Source organism: Trematomus bernacchii, unplaced genomic scaffold, assembly GCF_902827165.1.
Source record: "Trematomus bernacchii unplaced genomic scaffold, fTreBer1.1, whole genome shotgun sequence".
NCBI classification, from domain to species: Eukaryota; Metazoa; Chordata; class Actinopteri; order Perciformes; family Nototheniidae; genus Trematomus; species Trematomus bernacchii.
Genome location: NW_022987973.1, coordinates 9,011,461 through 9,032,307, shown reverse-complemented (window position 1 = coordinate 9,032,307; position 20,847 = coordinate 9,011,461). Strand labels below are relative to the sequence as shown.

The window sequence follows — 20,847 nt, the reverse complement described above, 5'->3', positions numbered from 1 at the left end:
TTTAAAACCAGAACAGTACATCATTTTGAATGATCCTTTAGGGATTGTTTGTCTGAAATGCTTAGAGTTAAATTTTGCAATAATACTTCTGCAACCCTGTGTTTAATATGATTAATTCACTTTTTTATTTTTCTCTTGTTTTTCTCTGTAATTAGTACAATTCTGGAGAAATGGATCTGCTGGAGAAGGACCCCTAATCTGAAGAGTGCACAGTGGATCATCAGGACAGAGCTGCCATCCACCTGGACCCCCCGAGGTGCTGGAGAAAGCAAAACGGCGATCAGGAACATCCTCCACCCAGACCTCTGCTTACTGCCGTCCTACAGACTTGTGTCTTAGTTTCAGAATTAGATTTTGTATGTGTCCTTTCTTTTAATAGATATGTAACTATTATAGCTTGAGTCTGTCTGATTCCCCAAACAACTGCTTCTATATACTTGCTGCACATATAATACAAATAAACAACTCCATAAACACACTTTTGCTGATATTTGTTTTACTGCTGGTGATGTTAAATAACATGATTGATTTCCTCTGTCTCAATGATGAAAGTTATAATAATAGAAGACATGAAGCTGCAGAGAGAGGATGGATATATTCTTACCTCTACTTTGTGATAAGATGAAAATACAATATTAAATTGTAATTGTTAAACACATTGTTTATTTCATTTACTGAGGTTTTAACCATTATTTACAACATGTGTACATAAGCAGTGGAATAATAGGATATCTCTAGGTCATTAAACTGTCTTCAGTTTAATTTTATTAATACAAAAAATAGGTAATAGAAAATGTTTAATTGTGTATTTCAGCAGAGCGGGGGGTCACGCGCATGGCGCGCTAAAATTCATTTCCGGGTCACTACCGGAGGACCGAGGAGTCGAGGCGAGGGCCGTGGGTGTTTCTCAATCGCGAGTACGCTTGCTTGGTAGCACATGTCTGCCGAGCATCTTGCTTCAGAAGCGAGGCAAGAATACTTCCTGCCATTCGGAAAACAAAGGGTGTTTCTCAATCGCGAGTACGCTTGCTTGGTAGCACATGTCTGCCGAGCATCTTGCTTCAGAAACGAGTCAAGAATACTTCCTGGCATTCGGAAAACGAAGTGTGGAACACGCTAGCAAGTGTGCGTCATATGAGAGGCCCCGCCTTACATCTTCCGCCACAGATTTGGGGAAATTGGTCCGTGCGCAAAGCATTGTGGGGATTTTAAGACCGCGGAGTCTACTCATGTGCAGCCTCGATATTTCTCCAAACGGAGTACGCCGGGCTCGGTAGATTTCCAAGTATGCTGGAGATTGGAACAGTACTTCGGCGGCACTCGATGATGTAGTATGCTTGAAATAGTGGCTCTGAAGCAGCTTTACTCGCGATTGAGAAACACCCAAAGAGTGGAACAGGCTAGCAAGTGTGCAGGTGTGCGTCATATGAGAGGCCCCGCCTTACAATCCCCGTGGGTGTTTCTCAATCGCGAGTAAAAGAGCTTAAAATCAAAGATCTCAAACCTGTTAAAAATCCCACACTCCTGAGTTTTAGGTAGTAGCAAAACCTTTAATAGCAACACCATTTTTTACGCTAATAAACATTTATATCTGGCTCTTGAGGGCTCTGAAGTGAAGTGTACTTATTGCGCTAAATCTATCAATCAAAGTCAATCAAAGTTAATTTATTTAGCCCAATATCACAAATTGTACTTTTGTCTGAGGGGGCTTTAAGGTTTGTAACATATACAGTCTATGGTTTGTACAGAACATGAATACGCCGCAAATTCCCGGGCCCGTTCTCATTTCATCAAATGTCCCTCCTCGACTCCTCGACTCCTCGGTCCTCCGGTAGTGACCCGGAAATGAATTTTAGCGCGCCATGTTGAAGGACATCTAATTTCTCTAAATGCACATCGAGGACCGAGCATCGAGCGTCGAGGAGGCTCTCTGGAGGAGCTATAACCGAGGATACACTGATGGGTCCTCCACGGTCCTCCACGGCTCCTTCGTGGATGCATTTCCGGCAACAGAGATGTTTCAAAGAGTCGTGACGCACGGCCGGACTGATCTCAGCCAATGACAGCTCTGCATGCATCCCCTGGATATTATTTTATTAACTGCTTTCATCGCGACGCGATGTTTACAGTGAGAACAGCTGTGAGGTCCGTGCAGAAAGCAGAGCAGTGTGTAAAATATATATCACTCAGTATAACAGGCCTACTCTCTTTATTTGCTTTAGTTTAGTAGATATCTACAAACAAAGGGTCGATATTTTTCTAAGACCATTTAGTGCTTCACATAATAAAATACACAACGGCTGTAGGTAGCCTGATTATATGCTTTAGAAGCTGTAGGTGCGTGTTGTAGGCTACAGTGTGTGCTGTGTGTGGTTGGTACAGTGCGTAGATGCGGCGGACAGACAGGTCTCAGTTGGTTTGGTGTCCTATGCTTACTTTTAATACTTGTAAATACAACTTTTGGCCCGTAATTTCAATTCCCCATTTCAGCGAATTGTGTTACGTTATTATGAGAGTGCTCTCATACTTGTTTGATTCTGAAATTGTATATATTTATATAAATATATGTATGTGTATTATGTCCGCATCTGTAGCCTGTTATTGTCTCATTATACTGCACTGTGAATGAATTAAAAGTAAATATATCAGTCATCATGAACAAAGTTCTGTCCATCAGACAGAGTGCTGCTGTGCCTCCTGTCATCATTAATGGATGTCTCTTTAAAATGACCGCTCAGAGGAGAGGATTTCTCATTTCTCTAACCGCCTGCTGCTTCCCCTCCTCTCTCCTCGGTTCCCCTCCTCGACTCCTACACTCGCATCTCCTGTGGGCGGGACTAAGACACGAGGATAGGAGTCGAGGAGGGGAATTAGAGAAATGAGAAACCTTCACTGTGTTTCTCCTTGCACTGTGCAACTTGACACAAAGCTTCCAAATAAAAGTGGGACTGGTCAGAGGACGTGAAATAAAATATGATAGCAACTCAAAGACATTATTGAAGAAACGTGGACTTGTTGAAACTTTCAGAGCCCTTGAAAGTACATTTGTTATAAATGTTGTCGTATCCGAAGAATACAAGGCTACCAAGCAAAACAACATTAACAACAGCACATTTCTATATTTATTTATTTTTTCTTGTGTTTATTTATTCCTGTATTTATTTCCACATTTATTTATGTCAGTTTTCAAATGTATTTATTCTTGTTTTGTTTTACTCCATGTTCTGTCTGCTATACCAATACCTGTGTGCTCGTTGTGTGCATAAAGGTACAAATTCACTCAAAATCACATCACAGCGAGAACTATAGTTGGGCGTTCATTGTTTTAAAAACACATTGGTGGTCCAGAGGTCTATGCATTGGTTTTTCATGCAGGTGCTTGAGGTTCAACACCCAGGGGAGGGACATCTTTTGTCTTCTGCTATGCTGATGTTAAATCTGGAGAAATTGTTCCCACCACTTTTTCTAACAAAGTGACGCCCTTGCATGAGTCTCTGCACAGTACCTACAGTGTAGTTATGGCAAGTCATATATATGTAAGACATAAAAAAAAATAAACTCAATAAAAATAGTGCTAGAAGAAACTGAGTAGAAATAAAATAGTCCAGGATTATGTTGCAGTGATCTACATTCAAATAAAATACAAAAAGCTAAATGTTGCAGAGAAGTTGGCAAGTGACCAAGTAAATCCAGGACTCTATATACATGTAAATATAATAAGATATAAAATATACTAGAACAGAATGTAAAATGTAATGTTGTAGTGGAATAAATACTGCTACAGTGAATCGTTGCAGGTAGTGGGTTCATTTAATTCAATTACATTTGAAGTAATAACTGAATGAGAGCTGTTTTTTACTGTTTGATTTGTTAAACCTTCATCTTAAAAAAAAAAAGTTCCATCACCAGAAGAAGAAAAGGCTTTTTGATGCTGCTCAAATGGTCAATGATAAATGTGCATGCTGCAAATATAGGTAGTGATTTAAATATCTTATACAATTTTCAGAAGTTTCAATAAACTTTTCTTATGTCGCCGTTTTTATGTTTATTCTTTGTCTATTTGCCCTTTTTGTAAAAAAAAATGTGATCTTATTACATTCCAAAACACAATGGAAAATGGCAATATTTACACACGTATGGGATATAACTTTGTCAGCTAAACGTCGTGGGCGTTAAATTAGACCAATTTTAAGACCACTAAAGATGTACTTAGACATATGCAAAAATAATATTCTAGTATGAGGGCAACCAGCAGGTGGGTCACCTTTCCCATAAATCGCTGTAATGCTCGCAGGAAGTACTAAAGTTATACCGCGAACTACAACTCCCATGTATACGTGCAGTCGCCGCCGGATGTTCGTGTTGCACAAATTTGGCGCTGATCTATCCGGGTACTTTATTCACTGCTTCCTTTCGCGCCGGGTAACCGGAGAGCCGTGCGTCCATGTGCGCAGTGACTGGGAATTGATAGACGTCTGAAATATTAAAATCCGAGCCGCTAACAGAGTTTTCGTAATGGATCCTGAGTCTTTGGTTGAGGCCCTTCGGGGTACGATGGACCCCAATCTGCGGGAGGCCGCGGAAATACAGCTGAACGAGGTAAAAGTTGAGATTAGCCGTTAATGGTGATGGAGGTTTGTGGCGCGGTCCCTCAGATCGGGCCTCTTCACAACATCAAGATGGTGCGAGCACGCAGGCTCTGCTACCGTTACCTTCCCAGAGCTAAATCACACTGCTAAACAACTTTCAGCATTACGGCCTCACTCTTATCAGTAGCGTCATGCCATTGGATTTAACTGTATTCATTGTATTTCGTTTGCCAGTAACGGACTTCAACGTTAGCTACATCATGAGCCAGCTGTGTGGCTAATGCTAAACAAGCTAGCCTCGCTGGGGACATCATGATTAGCTCACCACACAGTTTCGGCACAGTTTTTACCAATTTCGAAAGCTGACACGACACAAGAATAATATGACTGGGGCGTTAAGCAACACATGAAGTGAAGTGTTATGTGGGACAGATGCTAGTTATCTTATTTAAGAGCAGGATAGTGATTCCAAAATGTGTGGCTAATATCAGCTAGCTAACTTAAGCTACTTGTTGGATGGGCTCCGCTACATAGCTGCTGCTCACGTGTCACTGTGACAAGCCCTAAAGTGATGACATTATTCCGCAACGCAATAAAGATTTACACAAGTCAACCTCTCGCTGTTGTTTGCTGTGCCTACACTTGATATGTGATCGGTGACTTCAAAGCTATTTCGTGGAAAATCTCCTAAATTAAGTTTTAGCCGAGTTCCATGTGAGCTAACGTTAGCAACCCTGTAGGTCGACCATTTAAAAAGGGCTGTCTCTTCATCCTCTAGTTATGTGTTGTCCCTCTAATGTTGTGTCCAAACTATCAAACGTAAGTGTTCATTGGTATCTGTTTTTGCCAACAAAATGATATCTACTGAATAAATAACGTGTCAAGATGAAAGTTGTGACTGAACTATACACTAAATTAAAGTTAGGCGAAATAAATAGTTTGCATGGATAGTTTTTCTCAACCTTTACAACATTATTTGTTTTAAAGCATCTCCGAAAATGTTTAAAACTCTGTTTTATTGCTTGTATTTGTCATGGAGATTGACTGTATGCAGGGCATGACCTTAAATTGTTCCAAATTGATCAGTCAAATCACAGTACCATGATTAAGTTCCACATTAGTTTAAATCTGTGCTCCATTATGTCAATGATGGATGCATTTAAATGAAATGCAGTTATTATATACTATGTGGTTTGTTGTATTCAAGTGATAATAATCCAGTCATAGCATATGTCTTCACTAAGTTTTGCCTCTTCCACCAGGTTTATTTTTGGAAGTGCAAGAGGCTTGGGTTATTTTTCACACCCACATATACAGCATCGATAGTGATGGCTCACTTGAATAGCATAGTTCTGACAGTGTTTCACATTCATTTATCCGAGTTGTGGAAAGAGCAAAAAACACTTTCTGGAGGATGAAGTTAATCTGTTGGGAGTGCATGGTTTCTAAATACAGTGCTTTGCTTAGTCATATCTCAGATTTTGTTTTCATGGAAAATGGCCAGATAAAAACTGAATAAGACTTGACAGAATGGTGAAATACTTAACACAAATATTATAAAAAATGTTGACAGTTCGAAGCAGCATTTTATTTGAAACCGCATACTGGATATTTAAAATAAAAATCTGTTGGTCATCTTGTAATTTATCACCTAGCAGCTTTCATTCTGGAGGACACAGAAACCCAGGAATATATGGACTAGACACCTGACCATAGCCACTTAATCATGTTTTAAATTGGAAATTGGCTTTATAATGTCAAAAGGACCTGCACCGCTCTGGATCACAGCTGGTCAATGTGAGCTTCCAGTTTTATGTGGCTATTTGAATCTCTGACATGGTGTCCACCACATGTTTGTACTGTTCTGACAGTATACAGAGTTGTTGTTGTTAAGATGACAGAGCCAATGGGATTTCTTTGTTTTGTAAACATAATTTACAAATATTATCCATCAAGTCCATAGGGTAGTGCAATATCTGTTTTTATCTGCCACTTGGCAACAATGTTTTATGATTTTTATGAAGAAGCACATGCATGCAAAACACCATGTATGCTAGACATGCCAAGTAGCTTTAAGACATGGCTACCTCCCAACACATTATGGTACAACACCATTAACTGTAGGTTTTTGCAAAATAATATAATACCTACCTTCATACAAAACGGTATGAAAAAGAAAAATATCAATCTTGATCCTGTGTTTTAATAATTTGTTTACATCTGTTTTCAATTCTGATTCACAGGGTCACACCCAGGTAAACTTTGTGTCCACTCTGCTGCGTGTCACCATGTCAGATCAGCTGGACTTGCCTGTCAGGCAAGCAGGTGAGTCAACATTTTTCAATATAAAAATAGTTCTGCAAATCTGTCTGAATTCTTTTTCTTCAGTAGCATATTGACTGGTTAATGTGCCATTTTAATTTGTGTTTTACGACCGCTGCATTCGTCTGCCTTTATTGTCTGTGTTTTATCTGTTGTGACTTTGTTCATGCTGCCCTTCTTGGCCAGGTCGCTCTTAAAAAAGAGATTTTTATCTCAATGAGACTTTTTACCTGGCTAAATAAAGGATATATATATATATAGTGGATTTTAGTCTTTAACATACAAATAAAAGTTGGGGAATCTGTATAAAAACATAAAAAAACATCTCTTGCTTATGAAATTAAGTTGTCTTTTTAATTTTTCAGTGCAAGTGTTAAGCATCTTGAAAGGTAGTTATTGTTAAAACAATATTATGACATGCAGTCTGTGCTACCCCTCTCCCTGGATCTACATGAGGTCAATAAAATGCAATGTGACGTACCACTTTATTGCCCCTCCTATGTTGTCCTATTTCATTATATGACAAATAAAGTAGAAATTCTCTATTATACCAGGCAACTTATATAATGGTTTCCAAAAGATAATTTAGCAATGTTACATGATTCACACTTGTGTTTTTTGTGAAGCGAAAGTGCCATGCTGAAGAGCAGTGGACACGTGGAGTTGGGTTAAATATAGCTTGTTTTGCTTCAGTCAGATGCTGTACTGTGAGGTAAGTGTCAGCAGAGGTTATGATCAATGTAGACATTTTAACTAAAGTTGTTGCAGAAAGTACACGGATAGTATCTGAATGGTATTGTGTGCACTTCCCTAAGTATTCATAGCCGTTCTCACAAATATAGCTGTGCTTTAGTGCAATAAATTACTTTTCCAGCTGTTGGAAAACAGCTGACAGTGTTTAAAGCAGAATAGACGAGAAGCAGCTCCTCCTGAATGCACACTACAGAAGCCGTCTAAATGATGTCAGTGAAGCTGATTATAAATGTACAATGGCTTGACTTATTGTATTTGCACCTAGCCAATCCATGTATGTTTATAAGATTGTTCTTTATTTAGCTCTTGTCTGGTTCATGTTCGTAGGCAGGTAAACATGAAAAACACTGTCATTCTCCTGATCATTTTATCTGATTGGCGGTTATTACATAACTTCAGTTAATAGATCCCTCAAATGCATTCATCATAGTTGTTTATCAGGCAGCCCGATTGAATATCTGTACGAGTTGAATTTGTATTTGTAGCATGTGAGATATGTGGTGAGTTTTTAAGAGTTTTGCTGCCAACCATATACAGAGGAGGTAATAACATTTTGTTTGTGTTGGCCAAAGCATTGGAGACTGACACTACTGTCAGACATTTTAGTTAAATTTAAATGAATTTACATTGATCTCAGTTGTATTCTTGTGGTAGCTAAAAAAACGTACCAATTAACAAATCACACGAAACACAAGCAATAAATTCTGCGCAGCTCCCAGGGTTAATTGAGTCTTGTGATCTGATAAAACTGACCTTATTAAATGTAAAAAGTAATGGCTTTAATATATTATTAAATAAATAAAGTGATATGAGTCTATTTATCGTCTTAGATTTTGGATATCTATGCTTCATTACAGTGAACAGTCTAGCTGTTCTATTACTTTAGTCGTTTTATTCACATTACTGATGAATATTTAGCAAAAACCTCATTGTGTCCATATCTTGTGAAAGCAGCAATAGTCAACCCTACAATATTGCAGTGATAAAGAGGTATTTGGTCAATCGATGGCAATCATACTCAAGGGTGTTAGAAATCAATGGTAGCTTTTCTTAATAAGAAAACTTCCATAATATGTTCCTGCTGGGCCTCGAGCTGCAGTTATGAAGTGAAACAACAAGATAAGTTGTTGGGCTTTGATGTTAAAAGGAACTACCACATATAATGAACTTGACTGTTAACACACTGAAAGAAGGGATTCACCATATTGAAAATTATATTTATTATTGCCATTTGTTAGGCTTTATTCAGGCAGACACATTTTTCTCCTGTACATGAATCAAATGTATACAACCAATCCGCCGTGGCTCTGCAGTGTGAGCCGATGGTGTAGTTTGGTGGACATAGACGGAGGGTACAGGGTTTTTGCTCTGTCAGCATTGATAGGCTGGATTATGATTGCCTCGCCGGCGGCGTAGACATTTGTGTCAGCAGTCTGACGTCCGCCTCACTCCTCCACTCCCTCAGATGCCTTTCCATGTGAGCCACAGGCACCAGGGCTCCATATTGTAGATGTGAACCCAGCTGAAACTCTAGTGCCACATTCAAAACTACTGAACTACAGATGGAAGAATTGACTTCCTTGGTTATGGCTGTAGGTGATGATGTAAATGCAGCCAATAGGACTGGTGCATATTTGGGACTTGGGCTACTTGACAGAAGAGTTTATACCACTTGCACATCCTAGTAATCTTTCTATAGAAATAAATAGCTGAATGCTTTCAATGTTCGACATAAGTCCAAATTTGATATAATACATCAATAAAAGGATATTTACAAATGTGTCGTTTTGACACATTTGGGTCATAAAGTTGTTAAACTTAAATGTATAGCTTTTTGTACAAACAAATCAAGGGAATCTTATATTTTATTCTAAGTGAGGCTTATAGGTCATATAACTTTCTCCATGTTGTACAGCTTAATGGTTTCATACAAAATGTAATTGGGCCAAAAACATGTTTGTTTTTTTAACCACTTTAATAACATTTGTCAGCATCCATGCATGTCTTACCATTTAAAGCGCTGACCCTGTGTTTTCTCTGTCTCTTAGGTGTGATCTACCTTAAGAACATGATAACGCAGCACTGGAGTGATGGCGACGGTTCCACAGAGACACCTGTCAAAAACATCCCTGAAGAGGACCGGCAGTTCATTCGAGACAACATAGTGGAGGCCATCATCCACTCTCCCGAGCGCATCAGGTAACCATACACACCCTGCTGTAGAGTGGAGTGCATGTTCATCTATGTTACCTCCCAGTAGCTGTTTTGCACTTCATATACAATGTTCTCTAACTTTGCTAAATCTCCAAATCTTGACTTCTCAGGGTCCAGTTGACAACATGTATCCACCACATGATCAAGCATGACTACCCCGGCAAGTGGACGACCATCGTGGATAAGATCGGCTTCTACCTGCAGTCAGACAACAGTGCAGGATGGCTGGGCATCTTGCTCTGCCTTTACCAGCTTGTCAAAAACTACGAGTAAGTCTTGGTTCTCGATCTTAATTTCATATCGTAACGGAACAAATGGCATGAGGCTAACGTTGTACTTGTGTGGCTAAAACAGATACAAGAAACCAGAAGAACGTCAACCTCTGGTGGCTGCCATGCACATCTTCATGCCCATGATGAAGGAACGCTTTATCCAGCTGATCCCTGACCCCTCCAGCGACTCTGTCCTCATACAGAAACAGATCTTTAAAATCCTCTACGCCCTCTTCCAGGTAACGCCACAGCTCATGGCATCTTCTGATTCCATTTATTAACAATATTTTTAAACATTATAATTATGCTTAGTCATTGTTAAAATAGTTTTGGGTTATTCATGGCAGTTGTTTTATTTCTTATGAACATCAAATAGCTGGTTTATAAAGTGAAACTGACTCGCTCCTCTCTCCGCAGTACAACCTCCCCCTGGAACTCATCAACCGACAGAACCTGACAGAGTGGATGGAGATCCTGAAGACAGTAGTTGATAGAGATGTGCCACCGGTAAGGAGACAAAATGAATTCACACCGCACTAATATGGCCCCTAAAAAGTGCTCATCACTTTTGGTTTCCGAGATGTAAGGTTTCAGTTCTCCACAACCTGATGTACTTTTCTTTTACTCTGCAGGAGACGATGCAGATAGAGGAGGACGAGCGGCCTGAGCTGCCATGGTGGAAGTGTAAGAAGTGGGCCCTTCACATCTTGGCTCGGCTGTTTGAGAGGTAAAAATCCATCAACACCCCAAACTTATTTTTCTTTTAAATATACAACAATTTTTTTCTTCCACAATAGCATCTACTGTATCATACCATCTTTGCAGGTATGGAAGCCCAGGCAACACAACCAAAGAGTATGCAGAGTTTGCTGAACTTTTCCTCAAGGAATATGCAGTTCCTGCTCAGCAGGTAAGAACTTCAGAAAGTGAATGTAAACGGCAGCTCTGCAGTCAGACCGAACGCTGTCTTTTGCTGCAGTGCATCTTGCTAATTAAGGAAATGATTTTGTCTACTAGGTGCTGCTGAAAGTCTTATACCAGTACAAGGAAAAGCAATACGTGGCTCCCAGAGTACTCCAACAGACGCTCAACTACATCAACCAGGGCATAGCACACGCAGTGACGTGGAGAAACCTAAAACCACACATCCAGGTACTAATACTATATTTTCAAACATCTTGATTTAAGTAACTAAAGCTGCATAGTCATTATCCAAGTTGTTTGTTTTTCAGTAACAACATTGTGAAATAGTACTTGTTTTGATGGACTGGTTGTAACTTGTAGAAGCTTTAAAGCTAAAGCACTGCCTATCTTGATTGAGTCATCAGATTAAACTTAATTTGGTTTTTCCAGGGCATCATTCAGGACGTGGTCTTCCCCCTCATGTGTTACACAGACAGTGATGAGGAACTGTGGCAGGAAGATCCATACGAGTACATCCGCATGAAGTTTGGTAAGCAGAGAAAGTCAGTGCCTGTAATCTAAAAGGATTTCTGTGTATGTGTGATGACTAACCATTTACCCGATCTCCGCTGTCCCCCATAGATGTGTTTGAGGACTTTATCTCTCCAACAACAGCAGCCCAGACACTCCTCTTCACTGCTTGCAACAAGAGGAAAGAGGTTAGTTGAAATTATTATTTTGTCATTTATTTCTTTGAGGCTTTGATTTTGTGGCTGTGAGACTTTTTCCATTGGTTATTTTGTTCTTACAGATTCAGGCTCTGTCCACAGATTTGATATGTAATGAGGCCTAATTGGATCTCTTTTGCTTTTTTTAGGTGCTGCAAAAGACAATGGGCTTCTGCTACCAGATTCTAACTGATCCCGCCACTGACCCGAGGAAAAAGGACGGTGCCCTACACATGATCGGCTCTTTGGCTGAAATCCTGCTGAAGGTAAACTTCTCTCCGCTGGCATGTTAGCCCTTCTTCTTTCATAGATCCTCGTTTCTACACACAGATTAAAAAGACGTATTTGACAGAGCACAGTGTAGAAAGGGGAGAGGTCTCCAACCTTTTTTGTGTGGGTTCTTTAGGGGATTCTCTTCTTTTCTTACACCATGTTTGGCCTGAATAGCATCAGTTGGAAATGATGGTCTAGAAATTTGGCAAGATTGGATTTGTGCTTGAAGAAATGGTGAAAGCTAAGCCAATTTAGTTGTGGCTTGGCAGGCCGTTAAAAAAAAGTTAAATATTTCTGGCTGTAGACTAATTATTCAAATGTTGATGCTAAGAGTTGCCACCAACCCATTTGCCAAAAATCACTATTAAGATTATATATAGAAGGTATTAGACTGGTCATTGATGATTTCTTTCTTTTTTTAAGTTGGACATGTACAGGATAAGTGTTGTTCTCCGCTACCTTGTGACACGGTTTTTCTTTCTCCACACAGAAAAAGATTTATAAGGACCAGATGGAGTTCATGCTGCAGAATCACGTCTTCCCCCTGTTCCGCAGTGAGCTGGGCTACATGAGAGCAAGAGTAAGTGATCATTTCCCAACAGGCAGTCCCAAGATATGTGTCTTTAACATTACTGAATGAGGTGGCTTTGAATTAGGACCAGCTTGTTTTACTGGCTTAGTGCTTTGCTTTTGTTTATCTTATATACAGTATAAAATGGTTTCTGCCACATTTTCTCAACCTCTGTTTTCACACAGGCCTGCTGGGTGCTGCATTACTTCTGCGAGGTGAAGTTCAAAAGTGACCAGAACCTGCAGACGGCTCTTGAGCTGACTCGCCTTTGTCTCATCAATGACAACGAGATGCCAGTCAAGGTGGAGGCTGCTATTGCCCTGCAGGTTCTCATCAGCAACCAGGAGAAAGGTGAGCAAGTGAAGTCATGCCCCTAACGTTTACCTGACTGCACTCTATATTCATATTTTCTTCAGGAATGTTATTAACTGGTTTTCTTTGAGTGTCTGAACTTGAGACCCTTTTTTTTTTTTTTTCAGCCAAAGAATACATCTCCCCCTTCATCCGGCCAGTGATGCAGGCACTCCTGCACATCGTCAGGGAGACGGAGAATGACGACCTCACGAATGTAATTCAGAAGATGATCTGTGAATACAGCGAGGAGGTTACTCCAATTGCAGTGGAGATGACGCAGCACTTGGTAAGTGCTATCAGTTAAAAGGCTACATGTTGAGGTCGTCATTTCACTGAGTGGTTCAATAAACTCCCCCTATGGCTTCGAGGAGTGAGGAGCTGCCATACCAAGAAAAAAACCGAATATCGCAAATGATTCATACTAGTTACAAGGAAAACTGAATTCATTTAGGTTTGAGCACAGCAACCCGGATAAAACTCATTAACCCAAATAATCAGATATTTATCCATAAATGGCAATCTCATATCAATGTTAAGGAACCACGTTTATAGTTGTCTCGCTCTCTCACCTCATTATTAATGGTGCCAAAATGCATTGTGATGTCACATGCAATCCTGTGTAATGCTTTTAAGAAAAAGCTCTGATTAAATTAGGTGTGCCCTGTTCTTTTCATTTAAGATTATGAAGATAGGAATCACTTGGACTTCCTACCTTATAGTGAAATGTATAGATACTAATATTCCACAGACACACTCATAACAGTCTCTTTGTTTGCTCTTTGTCAGGCTATGACGTTCAACCAGGTGATTCAGACGGGCCCTGATGAGGAGGGAGGAGATGACAAGGCAGTGACGGCCATGGGCATCCTCAACACCATTGACACATTGCTAAGTGTGGTGGAGGACCACAAAGAGGTTAGCAGCATTGCCCCTAAGCACACTGCCCACACACAGTCCAGGCTCATCACTCATCTGAGAGCCACTTCCTCTGCACAAGCAGATTGGGTCGGCTGTAGCTTTCCTGCCAACACACTTTAGCCGCCCACCAACTCCTGGGAACACACTGTGTTCTCACCGTGTTCAAAATGACTCAGAGGCTGAGGAAGCCGCTAGAAATAGTGCCAGGGCACTTTGCCACCATGTCTGCTGAAACATGGGACTGCCAGTGCTTAAAGCCAAGGAACCATTTGATTTGAATAAGCATTGCGGTGCACTGACATTTTTTTGATTTCATCACAGTTCAGGTTTCACTGATCCTCAGTATACGTTACCTTGATGCCAACAATAAGAATGAGTTTTTGACAATATACAGGGCAACTTAACCGGTTCACTTGACGCATTAAACATTACAGGACTGAACACCAGATAACGTTAATGATGAAGAGGCTCCTATCCTTGTTGATTTCATCCCAAACAAGTGTACTCATTCACAAAGGTTATAGGTTGTTCCTTACTTTAGATTGATGTAGCAAGAGTAGTTGAACATTCCTATAATGAGTCTAAATATGGATGCACATTTAAAGCAATTTCTTTAACCCATAATCGCTGTTATGATTTGTACACAATGTTTGGCTTCAAGGGTCATTACAGGACTTAAAACGTATAGAGTGGCGAAGTCCCTCCCCTTCCGGTTGAGCCCCATGGGACCTTATTTCGGAAAAGTTATGCATTGAAGTCAATGGAGAGAGAAAGATTATCTTTCGATCCCGTTTGAATTGTGCCACGAATTACACATATGATGTTTGTCAATTTAAAAGATAATTTTGCAAGTCAAAAAAAAAAAAATGTGCCGTAAAACTGTGAAGTAACACATTTGTTTGTGTGAAAGGCTCAATGAACTACATCTCTGGTCAACCACACACGTCACCAAGATGGCCGTCACTACTGTCTTGTCAACAAACGATTGACTATCACCACAATGAAACACGTCCTGAAGAATGTCATGCAAAGCCTGCCTTCCTTTGATTCTCTCTGAACTGCCTGGTCGTTTTAATGTTTAATGTCAACCATTTGTGCAGATAGCATGAAGTAGAAAAGATCGCCGATGCTAACGTTAGCGTTAGCATTTCTCCCCCGGAATTAAATGGTGTATTATAGAATGATCACACCGGTGACAGTACTATTCAAAGGGTTCACGAAATATGACTACTACTCTTACTGTTTAACATTTTGGGTTACTTAATGTTACTTCATGTTAAGGCTAATAAAAATGACAAGGCTGTAATGCTAACTAACGTGCTAGCTACTAGCTAGGTAGCTAACTTGATCAAGCCACTCCTGGTCGTTTCATCAGACGGGAAGCAAAAGAACGAGCAAGACCCATTGCTGGTATAATAACAACCTGGTACTAAGCACACAGGCATCTTGTGAAAGTTATCTTATCTTAGCCAGCGCCATATAGATAGATTATATCTATATTGCGCTGATCTTAGGTATCTGAATGGTGGAGGTAAACAATTGTGACATCACTTACGCGACTCTGGGATTTGTAGTCTTTCTAGTTACGTATTTTTCATAGTCTTATATTTCAACAGTTTTACGACAAACTGTGACTTTTTTGACATGGAAATGATTTTTTAAGATTGACAAACATCATATGTGTAATTCATGGCACAATTCAAACGGGATCGAAAGATAAGTTTTCTCTCCCCATTGACTTCAATGCATAACTTTTCCGGAATAAGGTCCCATACCCCGGAAGTAAGTGGGAGGGACTTCGCCACTCTATTGGGTTAGGTTATTATGTAATAATACTAAATATTATTTCACTCAATGCCTTGTATCTACATCTGATTATTTGTACAATAAGGACCATGCTGTCGAGATAAAATAACACAGCTTTGATCACAGCATCTTTATCTTTAATTCATCAGATCACCCAGCAGCTGGAAGGCATCTGTCTGCAGGTGATCGGCACTGTGCTGCAGCAACATGTACTGGGTAAGCCGGTCCTTTCTGTTCCACCACATTCCACCTGCAGGTTGCACTTAACCATTGTCTGCCTGCCTGAAAGATTATCCTTTGATAATAAACAGACTATGTTTTACCTCCAAAGACTGACTTTTCTTTCTTTTCTTTCAGAGTTTTACGAAGAGATCCTTTCCCTGGCTCACAGCTTGACCTGCCAGCAGGTGTCCGCACAGATGTGGCAGCTCCTTCCACTGGTGTATGAAGTCTTCCAGCAAGATGGATTTGACTACTTCACAGGTGTGTGTTTGGCTAAAGAATGGAGCTTGCATTCACATAGGTTGCTTTCTGTGGGTATAAAGTTTTCAAACTGTGTTAAACTCTGTGTTAAAAGTAAATGTGTTTTTGTTTTAGATATGATGCCACTTCTTCACAACTATGTCACAGTGGACACAGACACACTCCTATCTGACACCAAATACCTGGAGATCATCTATGCAATGTGCAAGAAGGTAAAACGTCAGAAATGATTATGCATAATGTAACAGACAGCACTTCCAAACTATTTGTGATGGTTAGTGGGTTAGAAGATTGAACAGAGCCTGTCACTCACACAGGTCCTGACAGGCGATCCCGGCGAGGACCCAGAGTGCCATGCAGCCAAGCTGCTGGAGGTGATCATTCTGCAGTGCAAAGGTCGTGGCATTGACCAGGTCAGTATCCAACAATTCAACTGTAGACACTCTTGATATTTAATCGATTGATTCTAATGTCTGTAGTAATATAGGTAACGAACAGTATTGCTTTATTGAAGATGATCTGTTGTTGCAGGTTGTCCCGTTGTTTGTTGCTGCTGCATTGGAGCGTTTGACGCGGGAGGTGAAGACCAGTGAGCTGAGGACCATGTGTCTGCAGGTGGCCATCGCTGGACTTTACTACAGCCCCCCGCTTCTGCTCAACACTCTGGAGAACCTGCGCTTTCCTAACAACACTGAGCCCATCACGAACCACTTTATCACACAATGGCTCAAAGATGTCGACTGCTTCCTTGGGTAAGAGTTTTAAGAAATTCTAAATTAGCACCATAGAAACTTCGGGCAATTAGACGGTTTATTCTGTGTGACCGAAAAATGTCATACCTGTCAAGTGTTTATAGTATGGCTGCAAGTTTCAATCTTTTAATGGGTGATCTTAAATACGGGTGATACTTGAACCATCAGCTAAACAAACACGTAGTGAATTCATTAAGTTGATCAATCAACTAGTAACAATAATTTCGGAACAGTTCTGAGAAATCCTATTGACTTCTTGTTCCCTGCTTTCCCCTCACAGCCTTCACGACAGGAAGATGTGTATTCTTGGAATCTGTGCTCTCATTGACCTCGAGCACAGGCCTCAGGTTGTGAACCAGGCGGCCGTCCAGCTGATTCCAGCAGCCATCCTTCTGTTCAACGGCCTCAAGAGGGCGTACGCCTGTCGAGCAGAGCATGAGAATGACGAGGATGATGATGATGAAGATGGTGAAGAAGATGACGATAACGGTAAGACATCAGTGTTTGACATTGTTCCCACATGTGAAAGTTTTGCATACGAGTGTGAAAATAATCCAGGTCTTCAAAGTTTTTGTAAATGACATGGGTCTTGAAACTACTTGAATGTTTATATTTGTAGCGGGATAGACCTTGAAGATGTTGTGAGGTTTCTTTTGTTATACTTAGCCCTCATAAAGAGCCTTCCTTTTGCCGTTTGCATGAGTGATGCTCGCAGTTGCCTCATATTCATAGTTTGAATGTATGCCTACGAGGTTCTGCAAAGCCGGCTAGTTCTAATTATTAAAACACTCTAACATTTGTTAACCCTTAACCTGTGTTGGGTCCTTGAATTTGAAATGATACTAAAGTAATTTAATTTGTGAAGTATGATGTATTCAGTGTTGCATCATTCAAGATCACCATTACTATGTTGGATGATTTAAGTGATGCTGAACCATGTTCCCTTACATTTTCTCATTGCATATAGCTGAGTTGGGCAGTGACGAGGATGACATTGATGAGGAAGGCGCAGAGTACCTGGAGATGCTGGCGAAGCAGGCGGGAGAGGACGGAGACGATGATGACTGGGATGAGGACGATGCGGAGGAGACAGCACTCGAGGGCTACACTACATCTGTAGATGATGAAGACAATTTAGTGGACGAGTATCAGATCTTCAAAGCCATACTACAAAGTAAGAAAACAACCTGTTGTGTTAATCACTTGCAAAGCAATAAGAAATTGTTGAGTGAAACTAATAATTGATCTTTGTTATCTGTGATTCAGATATCCAGAGCCGTGACCCAACATGGTACCAGGCACTAACACAGGGCCTCGACGAAGATCAGGGCAAACACCTTCAGGACATTGGCACACTTGCAGACCAGAGACGGGCAGCACATGGTGAGCGCCTGCTGAGACTGCAAAGCAATATCCCAATTAAACTCTGATGCGGAACTTCTGACAATAAAGCAACTTTGTTTTTACATGCTCTTATTTCCTGCTTTTTTGTTGTGTTTTCATGTCCATGTCGTCTCCACATTTACCTGGAAAAAATGTATTAAAGTATTCATAGCTTCTTCCCCATTAAACTACAATCTAGCACGTTGCAACTAACTGCCTTTGTGCCTTTTATTATACGAAAAAAACACGAGTCTGGGATGATTGAATAAAAATACATATTTTTCACTGGAATATAAATGATGTGTGGTGTAATCGTAGCTCAGTCGTAAAAACCAATGCACTGTGAAGCAACATCAGAGACTTTGCACTTCTGCACAGCGGTGCCACACACGTCAAGGTGACATCTGTTTCCTTGACACCAGCTCATCCAGAAGCCTCCTTGCTCTTTGTATCCTTGAGGTGCTTTCAGGGGATTGGAAGTGGAGGGGAAAGGACTTCTGGGTCATGGGAGGATTGGTCACGGAAATGTTAAATCATTCTACAGATCACGTCATGTTAACTGCCTTTCTATGGTCTACCATCAGCTGTGTACTATATGGGCAACACTTACTTCAGGAAACAACTTTTTTTTATTTTCCTCACGTTTGTAATTTTGATGCACTGTTGCTTATTATATTACAGAATCCAAGATGATCGAGAAACACGGCGGATACAAGTTCACAGCGCCAGTGGTGCCATCTACTTTCAACTTTGGAGGCACTGCTCCAGGAATGAATTGAATCATCCGTTCTACTTTTTATTACTCTGTGACTGATTGTAGTGAAGTGAAAAAAAGCTTGTGTTGTTCCCTTAAGTAGTGGTTCCAGAACTGGTTCTTCTCAGTCATTCTTCAATCTGTCAAATTGGAAATTGTTCCAGAAGATGTGGGAAAGCAACTAAAATGCGACCAATGGCTGGGGAAAACAAACCAAGAACTTGAGCACGATGCAAGAGAAGAAGCTCTGAACAACGTTGTGTTCTGGAGCCCTAGTGTGGAGGGGATACCATGACGGCAACTCTTTCGTTTTTTTTCCCACTTAAATAAAATTGGGGGATTAACAGTTAGAAATTGATAATGGGACTTAATATTTCATTATCACTGTTGTGGCCAAATGGCCGTAATAAGATTATACCTCTGGTAGTGGTGATATCTACGTTATTTTCTGCATAAACACTCATGTTTATGTACATACAAGCCAAGGTTATTGATTTTTCAAGTATCCTTGAAAAACGACCAGAGGCATTTGTAAGGTGTTAACAGTTGTATTCATATGTAGCATATTGGATACTTCATAGCACTATGTGATGCCTGATCTCTGTAAATTAATGACTAGCACTTTCATATTGTTCAGGTCTCCTAGCCTTCTGTATCAGACTGCAAATTTTTTAAATTGAAGACTATTTAAAACGCAAACGGCTGTAACTTTGTTACTTGTTACTTTGCAAGCGACTTCTGTAATGGCTGGTTGTTACACATCTGGTTACAGAGTGGATCAGTGGGCAACTCAGAAACTTATTGATTTCAGGAAAAAAGAGAATGCTCTTGGTGTTCAGTATGGCTACAGGACTTGTGTTTGTGAGCACTGAAAGAACAATTGAATACATCATTGAAGCATGTACAATTGGACTTATCGTGAAGGTCTCAAGCTTTTGGTTGGTGTATGGATAAACCATCTATATATACAACAACATTAAAAAAAAACAAAAAAAAATTAAGGGAGTCATTGACGGAGTGTTTCCTTATACAGGGATCTGTGATTTCCTGATTTATGAATATGTTTTCTAAGTAATTGGTTACGTGAATGCTTTCTTCCAGGTAACTTCACTTTTGCACATCGCTGTCTATTCACAGAGCTGCAGAATATTTTACAATAACAGCTGACAAGATGAGCTGTTCTGACCTCCATACAGCAACCAATATAAAGACTCACTTTGGGAAACTTGATTCTAACATTTCTCTTGTATCAGAGACAAGTTAACTGTATAGCTACATATAGAAAGATAAAACAGGCCCTTTAATCAAATTATAAAAACGCCATTGCAGTTAAATTGGGACCATAATCCAGGCTGGATTAGCCTTTTATTAATGAAGAATTTTCTAATTCCAAATAGCCTACTGTGTTTTTTTCTGGGGGAAGCAAATTGCAGATTTGATCTACTACCATTCAGTTGGATCCTGCTTTTTTACATCATTCAAGGGCCCTTTATTTTTTTACTCAAAGTGTATTTGAGCCCATAACTGACTTTATGATCTATGTCCAAAATATTTTAATGTGGTCAATTCATTTAGCTATATATTGTTAAAAGAGTCGGTTCATAAAAGTAGAAGTGAATATACTGTACACACTACTTGCAGTCAATGGTGAAAGGAGAAAGCTATATTGTAAAAACCGAAATGTACAAGGTAAAGTACTGCAATCAAATCTCACTCAAGTGAAAGAACATTATTACCATTGAAATATAATTAAATTAACAGATGTGAAATCA

The 20,847-nt window shown here is 40.1% G+C and overlaps 1 protein-coding gene across 1 annotated transcript; it reads left to right on the top strand.

Annotated features, from left to right (window-relative positions):
- Window positions 1-4,389: 4,389 nt before the first annotated feature.
- On the top strand, window positions 4,390-20,305 carry ipo7 (importin 7). The gene is made up of 25 exons (XM_034116496.1): window positions 4,390-4,599; window positions 6,833-6,914; window positions 9,713-9,863; window positions 9,989-10,147; window positions 10,233-10,389; window positions 10,568-10,657; window positions 10,783-10,877; window positions 10,976-11,060; window positions 11,168-11,302; window positions 11,504-11,603; window positions 11,696-11,772; window positions 11,931-12,047; window positions 12,545-12,634; window positions 12,811-12,976; window positions 13,105-13,265; window positions 13,766-13,894; window positions 15,853-15,919; window positions 16,061-16,186; window positions 16,301-16,398; window positions 16,504-16,599; window positions 16,718-16,938; window positions 17,219-17,427; window positions 17,906-18,112; window positions 18,205-18,321; window positions 19,003-20,305. The coding sequence occupies exons 1-25, from the start codon at window positions 4,516-4,518 to the stop codon at window positions 19,098-19,100; spliced, it is 3,117 nt and encodes a 1,038-aa protein (XP_033972387.1). The 5' UTR covers window positions 4,390-4,515; the 3' UTR covers window positions 19,101-20,305.
- The last annotated feature ends 542 nt before the right edge of the window (window positions 20,306-20,847 follow it).